This window comes from Sceloporus occidentalis, unplaced genomic scaffold (assembly GCF_023333645.1).
Source record: "Sceloporus occidentalis isolate IW3139 unplaced genomic scaffold, rSceOcc1.0.p SCAF_4, whole genome shotgun sequence".
Taxonomy (NCBI): domain Eukaryota; kingdom Metazoa; phylum Chordata; class Lepidosauria; order Squamata; family Phrynosomatidae; genus Sceloporus; species Sceloporus occidentalis.
This window is the reverse complement of record NW_028316984.1, coordinates 81,446,011-81,458,739: the sequence shown is the minus strand read 5'-3', so window position 1 is coordinate 81,458,739 and position 12,729 is coordinate 81,446,011. Positions and strand designations below refer to the sequence as shown.

Below are 12,729 nucleotides of genomic sequence, written 5' to 3'. Positions count from 1 at the left end.
AACCTCCCAACAGCTGTGCTGTCAGGAACCAATGACTTCCAGATAAAAAGGAGTATGGGAATGATTCTTGTCACAAATTCTTCTACCAATCATAGTTGGACTGCGGTGATACTGGAAGCCTGATTGTGCTGGGAGGCAGGGTATGGGAAAAGGCTTATCCCCATGTATCCTATTTCCACTGCAACAGATTTCGTGCAGCTGATAAGTGGGTTGTTGCGAGCCCACTCACACAAGGGGGATTACTCTTCCCACTGACCTCTTCATTAGAATCACTGGGCTCTTGCCCTCAGGCAGCTTACCAGATAGATTGATTGAGACCCTATTAGTGGCATGGAAGAGGGCAATATGAACTGTCATCCTTCATCCCTTGTGTTGGGAATTGGGTGAGTGCTGCTTCCAGCACTGTCCCTTGTGGCAGGTCAGACAGATTGCTTGCCCTCTCCTTGGCTTTAGAACACTACCTTGCAGTCTTCTTTGCAGTCTTCTTCCCATATCAGCAAAGTAAATGTCAGAATATTTGGAACTAATATGTTGGAGCCAATGCAGTCAGCCCTCCGTATCCAAGGATATTGTATCCATGGATTCAAGTATATATTTCATAAAGCAAACCTTGATTTTACCATTTTATGTAAGGGACACCATTTTACTGTGCCATTGTGTGTCCTGGAACCAAACCCCAGCAGATACTAAGGGCCCACTGTATATACATTATCAAGATTTATGTGGTCAGTGCAAGGAAAGGGCAAGAGAAGGCAGGGAAGAGACTCTGTAGTGGCAGAGTTTCTATTTCCTATCCCCAGCTGAGGTTGTGTTGGTAAGGCAGAGAATGTGTACAGTGGGTGTTTTTCCTCTCTTGCTTGTTTTAAAAATGCCCTCTTGGCTTAATGCCCCTCCTGCTGATCTTGCCATATATCAGGAGAAGCAGGAAGCTTCGGGTCCAGTGGACCTCGCAGTTTTCTTAGTGTGCCTCCAGGACTCATCCAGTTCACCTTTTCCACACTGGAAGTCCTTCCTATTGCTGTATAGAGGATTCAAAGTACAAGCCTGTTTCTCTGTCAATGGGCCTTCCCCTCTCATGGGCAGAGAAGGACATTGTTACATCACTATAACCTTTGGAATGCCTTCTCTGGTACCATAAGACTTCAGCTTTTGTTAGATAAAGATTAATATTACCAATTCAAAATATAGTTTACAAATCCCATTGACTGAACCACATAGCCTGAACCTCATTCTTCAGTCTCTGAATCCAGTGTCATCACTCCTTTATGACCCTGCCTCAATTGACCTTTATGTAAATACTACATTCCTTTTATTTTAGCAATTTATACAAATTGTATGGTCTCAGGTCAGTTGGCTAAAGTAAGTTTTACTGTATATAATAATATCAGTTTATTTACTTTCATGAAATAGTCCTTTCATTCACAGAAGAATCTTGGACTCAGTGGAGGGCTCTGCTAATGGGCTCTGCTGATGGAAAATAAAGAGATAACATTTTTTCCAGTTCCTACTCCATCCCTCCATTTCACCTTCCACACTGTAAAGGGTGCAACAAGATTCCACCTGTATTATTTTGAAAAAGAGGTGGGGAAAGGTTGTGTTTTGCTTGTTTTTCACTGTGCAAATCAAAACATTTAAGATGTATGTTAAAACAAGAGCTCTCCCTTAAGGCATTTGTAGAACTGGGACATTTTCAGTGTGACAGATCCTTCAGGCTCACTTACAGCATCTGTTTGATTTGAAAGCTGCTTTTGGGGAAGGGGAACCTGCTCATTCTCAACTATTAATAGCAGGATCCTGTTGAAAAGGGTATCTAGTGGGTTTACATCTTTAGAGGGAGGGACAGAATCCAGTAGTTCTTGTAGAACAAGGTTATGGTACCACTCAAGAAAGTGAGGCCAGATGAAGAGAAGAACACTCACCTTTTTAGCTGAATCACTAATCATTTTCTCTGGATTAATTCCTGAGGCACTTTCCTCTTTGCAGGCCTGATTCTGAACTCTGTTTACAATCAAAGAAACTCTGGCTTCCCAGTGATTTTACTTAGTCAAGCTGCATCAGATGAATGAATAACGCAGAGATATTCGGCAACTGATCTTCCTGCTGTTCCTGTGGAGTATTTTCTGTTCACCATCTACAACTCTGATTGTTTTGAGGATCAAGAACGTAAATGTTTATTGGAAGGTCATCTTCATCCAGAAGAGGGGTGTTATGTTCCATACATTCAGAAAATTATTTGGAAAGATCATCTATGTAGGGATTTTGTATCAAACGGCATCTCAACAACAAATTCCACATTCTTTTCCTCCCATTCTACTGTACCTTCTTAAGGAATCGAGTAAGGCCTTGAGTGCACTTACTGTGAAAAGCATCAATGAAAAATTCAGGAAGCTTTGCATGGGCATATTTCCAAAACATCTTAGGCCATTATTCAGATTGCCCTAGTATCTTAAAGTCCAATTTGCATCCTTCTACAAAGCATATAAATTATAATGAATATCCCTGCTAATGGATGAGGGGCATTGTTAGGGGCAAACCAGGAAACAGAGTTGGCTTTGTCCTGGATCTTTTATGATGGTTCATACCCAATCCAGCAAGTGGTTTGTGCAGTCTGAGTCACTATACCTGTACCACTGGCTACGTTATTGTGACAGAGGTGAAAGGTGAAACATTTTTTGCATAACCTGAAGGCTGTAATCTGCCACTTAGAAAAGAAACAGTGGACTTTGGTGATATTCCGGCATTTGTTTCCAGGAACAGTGTAGTATAGAAAAAAGAAATGGCTTCCCCTACAGGATGGAACGCCAGCATGTTTTGTTGTTTCCCCTCTTGCTGACTTTAGCTTTTGATTTGTAGACTGGGGCAGTACAAGCTTTCTGCTTCCTGGTTTATTTTGATAAAAAGAAGTAAATTTAAGAAATGTCACTTTCCATTGGCCTCCCTCCACATTTTGTAGTTAGAATCCCCATCCACCCTAAATGTGCATTATATTTATTTTGAATAGAATTTACAGTAGGTGTAACAATGATAATTAATTAATACAAATTCATGAATGATTATTATTTGAAGAGAAAACATGGATTTTGAACCAGATCTATTATTTGGGAAATTAACTCAGGACAAATTGAGCAAAGAAGAACTCAACTAACTTATTTGGGGTCAGCTAGGATTGGTGAGCAAATTAACTAAATTATGTATTTTATTTTTGGTGATTTGGATATAAAATTCATTGCCTTGGATTTCCTTCTGTGACATTTAATTATAATCCAATAATTATTTCTAAATTTGCAACAATACATATAAATTAGCCAATATAAAATGTATGCAGTTTGAAACCCCGTCTCCAGATTTTAAGATACCTAGCATGACCATTACTAAGTACAACGGAATGGACTGGCAGGAAGAAAAAGGAGATCATGCCTATAGAAACAAATGGAATGAATTGTATGTTAGAGAGAGAGAAAAAAACAAGACTATGGAATTCCTGGTTACCTTGCAAGCTTTCCCACTGTGGCTTGACTGTATTGCCTGCTTTCCTATAGGGAAAATTGATTTTTGTACTTGTAAATAGGAAGAGAAAGATCATTAGGAAGAAAGGTGCTGTGACCATAACAATTCTGGAAAATAACTAGAGATTTAAGATTAGAGACAAAGAAGAGCCCAGTCCAGGCATTCAGAAAGCTACATGTTATTTTTCAGGTTCTGAATCTAGTAGGGGCCTCCAGCTGTAGCAGAGTCTCTTTTTTTGAGACTACTGTTCTCAGCATGAAAAAAACAATTTTGGAAGGATGAACTAGCCTGCAATCAGGTTAATCCAATCCTGAACACCTGAATTGGACTAAGTTTTCTTTCTATGTAGTGTTTAATGCTATTTATCTTACAGACCTGCTTCTTCACACATCAAAAGGAATGAACTGTTGCAGTAATTCCATTTGTACAAGAGACATTTCATGTCCTTGTAAACTCTTGAATTAATATTTTTAAAAGGATTGTGAGATGCTCTGCACATGTGCTTTGGGCATACTTCATGATTCAGTGTGCAAAAAAGCCAACAACAGCTGGTAATAAGAGATATCATCAGCAAAAGAAAGCTTCATGATTTATTTTTTTACAGGTGCTATAAACTGAGACATAATATTTCAAATATATGTGATCATCCTCCTATCCATATGCCTCCCTTGGCTTGATGGGGGAGTGCCTTGGCTACAAAAAGGATGCCTTAAACATGAAAGTGCAGCTTCCTTGAGTAAAATATATGCAATAAAATTACATTTTTGTTATCAAAAGGCTCTCTGTTGGAGTTCCAGGTTGTATTATTTAGGCACAGTAATCTTCATCTTGCACACTCAGTCATGGTACATATCTATCCATATACACTCTATATTTATTTTAAGGAAAGCTGTATCAGAGCATTTAAAAATACTCTTCAACTGTCTAAACATTTCCATAGAAAAGCCGACGTTATTGCATGGGAGTCATTCATCACTGTATACAATAATGAGGCTTTTGTTCCCACAGCAGTACAATGGCTGGTATCATGTTTTCCTTCATGACTATTACACAACATGGATCTCATTGGCTGATCTATAGATGAGCATTTTTTCTGCCAATTTGTTTTTATCTGACCATCCATGCAGTATCAAGCAAAATTTGTATAGACTCTGACAAAGCATCTGCTGTTTCCTGTACGTTTTTGAGCTTCTTTGTGTTTCATCCTCAGCCATCGTTTTTCTTTCATTCCTCCTCCTAAATCTTTCTCATATCGTAGACAACTTGCTTATGACATACTTGAAACTTCCTTTATGTTTTCATGTCTCCAGCTTTAATATCTCAGGATAAAACAGCTTGTTCAAGCATTTAAAGCAGTGATAAGCTCACATAGTGGCTATCTTTCTTTTTCACCTTGTCAACTTGAGTGTTGTCAATGGACTTGCTATCCAGAACACTTCCTCAGTCTGTTTCTGTCATTCTCTTATGGTTCTTCTCATGCATTCTTGTCCCTTTCTTCTGAGTGTGCCTGAGCTTCAGAGACTCCTTTCAGTCCTGCCTCATAGGGTTGGTCATACTTGTGGTTTTGGCCTGCTACAAGAAAGCCTAGCATTAACCTCTCCTCTGAGCCTTCATGCCAACTGATTGATGCAGGAATGCCATCTTTACTGTAATAATTCTGCCTTGTCCACTGGAGGTAATTTAACCTATTTGTTGTATGCTAGCTGCATTGCTCATTTCATCAAGCCTGATTGCAGAACAGGACTTGGGACGATCACTCATACCTTCCCTGTTAAGCATGAGGGCAAGAATAGGGCTTTGCACTCAGATACACCTACACATGCTGTTTCTGCTCCTGCTTCTTTCTCTTATCTGCTTTTTGCCTGCCTTTTTGGTTAACTGACTACTGCCAGCCTTGATGATATGTGTGACAATTGGATTTGTATGCTACACATTGCAAAGCATGTTTGGTTTATAATAAATCATGAAAGAAGGCAGCGACTAAAAACACCCTGTCTTTTCTCAGGACATACTCCCCTCATCTCTAAGCATTCTTGTTCCATAGACAATTCACAAGTCATTTCTGTTAAGCCCCCTGAGGGATGCTTGTTCTGTCACATTACAGTAGTTTAGTTTTCTCCTGGGAACTTCACACTGCAGGTGTTTAAGATCTTGACAGCTTGCTGACTCTTCTCTGTGGAAAAGCTGACTCATGTTACAGTTAGAAGGATCCTGTGTATGAAAAAGATGCCTTGCAACAGCTTCTGAGGAAACAAGTTCTGGTGGAGCTGTTCACAAAGTTGGATTTCTATGAATACTAGCAGCCATTGGGATGTGTTTTACTTTGTTTTCTGCCATGATCTATGAAAGCCTGTCCCAATTAGGGGCCCATTCCACACTCAGTGTGGGAACTGGCTTATTTCCGTGATTTGCCACAAACGAATCTCTCCATGGCATAGATTTGCCACGATCGAATCTCTCAGTGGCATTTTATCCTGATTCCTGTTCATATTGGCAATGGGATAAAATGCCATGGACAGATTCAATCCTGGCAGGAGGGGGTGAGAGGAGGAGGTAAGAGGAAGGGTAAGAGCGGAAGCAGCGAGCGGGAGAGGAGGAGGAAGAAGAGCGGAGGTGACAAGGGGGAGATGAAGAGGAGGAAGTGCAGAAGTGGCAGGATGCTCCAACTGTGATCAACCTTTGAGTTCCCATTGGCAGCTGCCGCAAAAAACAAACAAAACAGTTCTCTTGAAAAGAACCACAGAAATCCCTGTTTCAAAAAAACCCAGGTTAAGGGGGATTTGCACCATGCCCCCCCCATCCAGGTAAAAAAAAAAGTGCAAGTGTGAACAACCCCCTAATTCGGCTCAGGAAAACTGGACACAAGTGTGAACAACCCCAATTTAAAACAGTTTGGAGACCAGTTTAAAAAGTAGTGTGAATGGGGCCTAAATAAGGTGGTCAGAGGAAAGAGAAAACACAGCTGTAGTTTATATAATCCTACATTAGGTGTATTTTTTATGTGTTTCTGTCAGTGCATTGAAAAATATTGCACTAGGCAGTCTGCAGATAATATCACAAAAAGATAAGAAATTAGACTCCAGAGAAGTGAAAATGTAGGTGAAAGAGTTTGGTGTAACAATTTGGTAGGAAATACCTTTGTGGTGGGCATATCTTAAGGATGGGTGGTGAGAGCCAGCATTGTATAGTGGTTTGAGCATTGGAATATAGTTCTGGAGACCAGGTTTGAATCCCTGCTTGACCATGGAAACCCATACTCTCTCAGTTTCAGAGAAAGGCAAAGGCAAACCCTTCTGAACAAATTTTGCCAAGAAAACCCCATGATAGTGTTGCCTTAAAGTCACTGTGAGTAGGAAATGATGTGAAGGTATACAGCAACAATGGTTAGCCAAAACATGGCGCTCCAAGTGTTGTTGGACTGGGAGGTATAGTCCATCATGTGTAGGGCTGCATTTCATCTACCCTTGCTTTATAGTACAGAGCAAGGAACTAACACAACACACATTCTGTTCGACAATGATGCCTGAATATATTTTGCTACTCTTTTACCTCTACCATGGTGGTAAGTGAATAACAGCAGGAGCCAGCAGTAGTCTGCTAAAAGGTTCATGTTCATATCTAATTAAAAAGATTGTATGTACAGCGCTGTGTAAATTTACAGCGCTTCATAAATAAAGGTTAATAATAATAATAATCGTTCTAAAAACAGAGTATGGTTAATTGGAATATGGGCTTTTTACTTATTGTGGTTGTGAAAGGTTTATTGGGAAGTCTATGAAGACAGCCTGTGCAATCCTGTTACTGCTAAACCAATCAAGTGCCTTGTGACAGTTTAAAAATAAACACATTTTATTATGACGTAAGATATTGTGGACCACAGTCCACTTCATCATAAAATTTGACTTCAGAGTGCCACAAGACTGCATGTTCTGTCTTCTGTGAAGATCACATTCTTGAATCAATGTGTGCCATGAAGGAACTCTCCAATGAAGTCAGAGATCAAAACCTCTCCCCCAACCATGTTCTGTCAATAAAGAGGTGATGTTTCCATAAAACTTGAAAAAATGGAAAAGAGTGATGCTTGCACCTGTTCAGTTCTGAATCACTGGAATGAATCCCACCAACCTACCCAGATTCCATGCTGTAGAGATCCTAATTATCTCTCTTGTTTTCTTTCTTCAAAATCATGTCTCATCTAACTTTTCGCTAGATTTAGGAATGGTGTTACAGCTGGATTGGAAGTGCAGATTCAGGAGTTTTGATAAGGGCAATTTAATTCGCCTGCCTTTTGTTTCTATCAGCAGAGGGCAGTAGTTATTTACATGAAAGGTTGGTTGTTGTGTGCCTTCAGGTTGTTTCTGACTGAAGATGACTCTAAGGACCTTATCACACTAGCGAAATCCCGTTCAGAAACAGGATTTAAACTAGATTTAAAATGTTAAAAACCCACAAATGTGTTTATTACACGGCATTCCTGCCAATGTGAAATGATGTGAAAATAAACTGAATGTAAAACAGAGAAAAATGTGTGATAAGGTCCTAAGTTGAACCTATCATGGGGTTTTCTTGACAAGATTTGTTCAGAGGACGTTTGTCATTGCTTTCCTTTGAAGCTGAGAGCATGGGAGTTGCCCAGGGTCACCCAGTGGTTTTCATAGCTGAGTGAGAAATCAAACCAGAGTTTTAGTCCAAAACTCAAACCACTACACTACCCAAGCTCTCACATGGGTACTTATAGAAATAATTTATCTATCTATCTATATTAGAGCACATCACCTTTAAGCGTTTCACAGTGTGCAAACAAGAATCAAGGAACACGAGAGACACTGAAGATTGGGCCAGCCAGAAAAATCAGCAGTAACAGAACATGCCACAAACCATCCTTGGCCTAAAATACTGTTTGAAAACACTGAAATTCTGGACCATGCCAACCACCACCATGTCAGGATGCACAGGGAAGCCACTGAAATCCACAAACATCTGGACAATTTCAACCAGAAAGAAGAAACCCTTAAAGTGAACAAAATTTGGCTACCAGTCCTGAGAAATAGCAAAATAAGGACTCAGCAAATGCAAATGGGAAACCATTCAGAGTCAGGGGCTTTCCCAGCAAATAATGATCACCAATTAGCAGACATTAATCCTCTTTTGCATTAGCCTCCCAGCCTGAGGCCGGCCATCAGCACAGAACAAGACACATGCAAATCACTCCTGCATTTCCAGACTCACACAGTATATATACACCCAATTTTTCCAGGCAAAGCATTCTCTGAAGATGCCAGCCACAGATGCTGGCGAAACATCAGGAAAAAACTCTTCTAGAACATGGCCACATAGCCCGAAAAACCCACAAAAAACTACAAGTGCTTACGATTGCAAAATATGTTTCTGTGGCTCCACCTATACATACCATTTTCCTGTCCCTCTCCTTGATAAGCAGCTAGCATCTCTCATATCTGGCACTTATGATCACTTCCCAGGATTCAATTATTCCCCTCCCCTAGAAATACCAAGTACAGTGCACTCACGACAATTACTGTACCAAGTACAATAAGCCATATGGCAATTGTGCAAAAGGCACATGTGCTGAGAGGACCCAGCCCATTGTTTCCAATGGGGCATGAGCATACGCGGAGCATATTTGGAATGTGAGAATCAGAAGAACAGGATTAGTATTTCTGATCATTACAATTGCAGCCAATCTACAGTGGACTCTTGTTATCCACTGGGATTTGGTTCCAAGACGACCATGGATACCAAAATCCATGGCTGCTCAAGTCCTATTAAACACACTGGCATAGTAAAATTGTGGCCCTTATATAAAATGGCAAAATTAAGGTTTGGCTTTTGGAATTTTTAAAAAAATATTTTCAAGCTGTGAATGGTTGAATCCGTGTATAAAGAATCCATGGGTACAAAGGGCCGACTGTACATATTCAGAAAAAAGTAGTGTCGTATGGCACTGTATTACTTCAGAAAAATGCAGGTGGAGGGAATCACAGAATTGTGTGGTGCTTTGTAGCAAACAACTTGAACATGGAACCCAAACATGCGAGGGAGAAGGTCACTTCTGCTAGCTGCATCTGTACTGTAGAATTAATGCAGTTTGACACTGCTTTAACTGCCATGAAATTCTGGAATTTGTGGTTTTGTGAAATATTTAGCCTTCTCTATCAGAGAGCTGTGGTGCCACAACAAACCACAAACAGGATTCCATAGCATGGAGCCATGATGGTTAAAGTGAGAAACTGCATTAATTCTGCAATGTGGTAAAAACCCAAGTGCTTTCCAAGTATAATATTCCAAACATATTAAATCTTCATGGACAATGGAACAAACTCCCTCGGAGTGTGGTGGAGTCTCCTTCTTTGGAGGTCTTTAAGCAGAGGCTGGATGGCCATCTGTGGGGGATGCTTTGATTTAGATTTCCTGCATGGCAGGGGGTTGGACTGGATGGCCCTTGTGTTCTCTTCCAACTCTATGATTCTAAAAGAAGCAAAAAGGGCTAAGGACACTGAAAATATAGAGAAGGAAATAAAGAGTAATTGTAGAAGCTTTTGAAATGTTTCATTCTTACATGTGAGAACTAAATAAGCAGATGCTTACATTTAATATAGAGAGTTTGTCTGTAGGCAGGAATGAATAGAGATGGAGATGCATGTGAATACAATTCAGAAACACATGCAGCACGCACTGTTCATCTGTTCATATAGTGTAAGTATGATACAGACAGATAGACCATGGGACCATGATCACCTCACAAAGGGAGTAAGCAACAAGGTCTGATTCCCCTTGTTTGTTAATGTTCATTCTTACATCTTAGTTTGTTATCCAGGTCAGCACTTTACATGCTCTGGCTTCATGAAGCTAGGTGTGTGGCTAAAAGTCCTCCTGCCCCCCCCCCCCCCCAGCCCTATTTTCCAAATACAGTGGGACTTTGGTAACTGCTGGGGTTTGCTTCCAGGACAAAATCCATGGGTGCTCACGTCCCATTACTGTATGTACAACAGTAAAGCAAGATGGTGTTTGTTATATAAAATTTCAAAAACAAGGTTTGCTTTTTGGAATTTATATATTTTAAACATTTTCAAACTGTGGATGCTTGAATCCATGGATAAAAAAAAATCTGTGGATATGGAGGACTGACTGTATACTTCAGTTAATAAAATATGTGTGTTCCTGGACATTGCCTCTTGAACAGAACATTTGTTACCAAAGGAGAAATAACAGGGAACAGGGTTAGGCTCCTGTCTGTATGTTTCTTTAAGTTGCCTGTCAATTTGGGGCAACCCCTTTAGTTTCATTGGGATTTTTTTTTTTAAGCAAGGAATATTCAGAAGCAGTTTGCCATTGCCTTCCTCTGAATATAGTTTACAGCACCTGGTGTTCCTTGGCAGTCCTCTGTTCAAGCACTAACCAGGCCTGATCCTGCTATGCTTCCAAGATCAGACAAGATTTGGTGCCTTCAGAGTATTTAGGTTCCTATATCACAAAAAAGTAGCAGTTCAACATGTTTCAACATATTCAAAATTAACAATATACATATGTCAAATAAAGCAACTTTGTAAGATAAGCCTTACATAATTAAAAACAACAACAAACATTTTGAACCTTCTAGAAATCACTTGAAAGCTTCTTCCAAATGCATTGAGGAATGAGTTTTACTTTCATCAAGCTCCATTCTTGTTATGATTCCAGTTTGGGTGGCCAAATGTACAGATCACTGGCTTGCATCCTGCACTGCATTTATGAATCTGTAACCTAGAGTTGCAGATCTGTAACCTATAGTGAAGCGGTAGAAGAGTCAGCGGTACAGATCACTGTAGAACAGTATAGATCACTGGCTGGCATCCTGCATTGTATTCATGGATCCATAACCTGAGTTGTGGATTAGTAACCCCATTGTTTTCACCTATGGCACATATTTACAATTGTAGCACTATTGCCATAATTTTAAATAACCCCAGAACCCACCTTAAACTTGAGAGAGCTGCTCTGTGAGTCAAGGTCTGCTGTACAATCAAGGAGAGTGCTTCAGAAAGATCTGTCTTCTCCTGTCTCCAAGCTGTGTTGCAATGGGTAGAAGCTTGTGGGCGAGGTGAGGTTCATCACACCATAGCTTGTGGGTGCAAGGAGGCCATCTGCATCATTATGAAGAGCAATGCTTGTCTGCGCCTCAGACAAGAACAGTTCCTTGAGTTTAAGGTAGTTTCTGGATTCAGTTCTTTAGAGCATCTGTAACTACACTTCTGGGTTCAGTTCTTTAGAGCATCTGTAACTACACTTACATTGTTATGAACACAGTGTAGGTTCTTGGGCTATGCTTTTTAACAAAACACGTTGGGAGTAGCTGGTGAGGCAGGCTTATCTGCTTTTCCCTTTTCTCTCTGTTTTGCTGTTCACACATGCTCAGGAAGGGATTCTGGATGCAGCTGCTGTTTACTTTGCCTTCTGTAGACAGGCATGCACAAAGACGTTAGGAAGGACAAGAGCAGAATCCTATTCCTTCCCAGATCAAGCTTTTATTACGTGATTTATCGCAGACATACTGCTGCAAGCTGACATGAAAAATCTGGGCTTCTGCAGCCTCCCTTTGCCATCTTCTCAGTGCTGATGCTGTTAAAAACATACAGCTAAAAAGATAATGAAGATGAAAAGGGGGACTAGGCAAGTGTAAGAACTTTGAAAAAGGAGCTTCACTGTCAAAGGATTTGTTAACTGTTGCAATAGCAACAGCATGTACATTTCTATACAGCTTCATACTGAATTAAGTAGTCTCTAAGCTGTTTACAACGTGTAAGCTAATTGCCCCCATAAAGCTGGGTACTCATTTTACTGCCCTACAAAAGGATGGAAGGCTGAGTCAGTCTTGGAGCCCTGAGATCAAACTCACAACCTTGGGGCTGCAGGACTGGCATTTAACCACTGCACCACCAGGGCTGTAGACCTGTACAACCCCATGTTTTCCCGGGCTGTGGAGTCAACCCTGAATGTAGCCATCAGCTTTGGCAGTCGGAGGAGGGAGCAGCCCCCAAAAGGTTGTGAGAGGTACAATCTTTCTTTTTCAGACCAAAGAGGTTGCCTGGACTAGAACCTTGGGGAGTGCTCTGCTAACAGAATTTCATTTTATTTTGTAGAATAGTATTTTCAAATTTTAGCTTTTAAAGAAGGCACTTGTTCATGCTTTTAGCCTTTATAATTTAACTGATATTTTTTTTAAAA

General features: G+C 40.4%; 1 protein-coding gene across 8 annotated transcripts in view; it reads left to right on the top strand.

Annotated features, from left to right (window-relative positions):
• Positions 1-12,729, top strand: part of SPTB (spectrin beta, erythrocytic) — a 170,646-nt gene that overhangs the window by 147,586 nt on the left and 10,331 nt on the right. Inside the window, exon 34 of one of the 8 annotated variants that reach the window (XM_089520535.1) lies at positions 1,984-4,283. The exons of the other annotated variants lie outside the window; for them this stretch is intronic. Coding sequence (XP_089376661.1) covers positions 1,984-1,989 — 6 coding nt within the window. The 3' untranslated portion in view covers positions 1,990-4,283. Of the gene's footprint in view, positions 1-1,983; positions 4,284-12,729 lie in introns of those variants that run through there. 8 annotated transcript variants of the gene reach the window in all.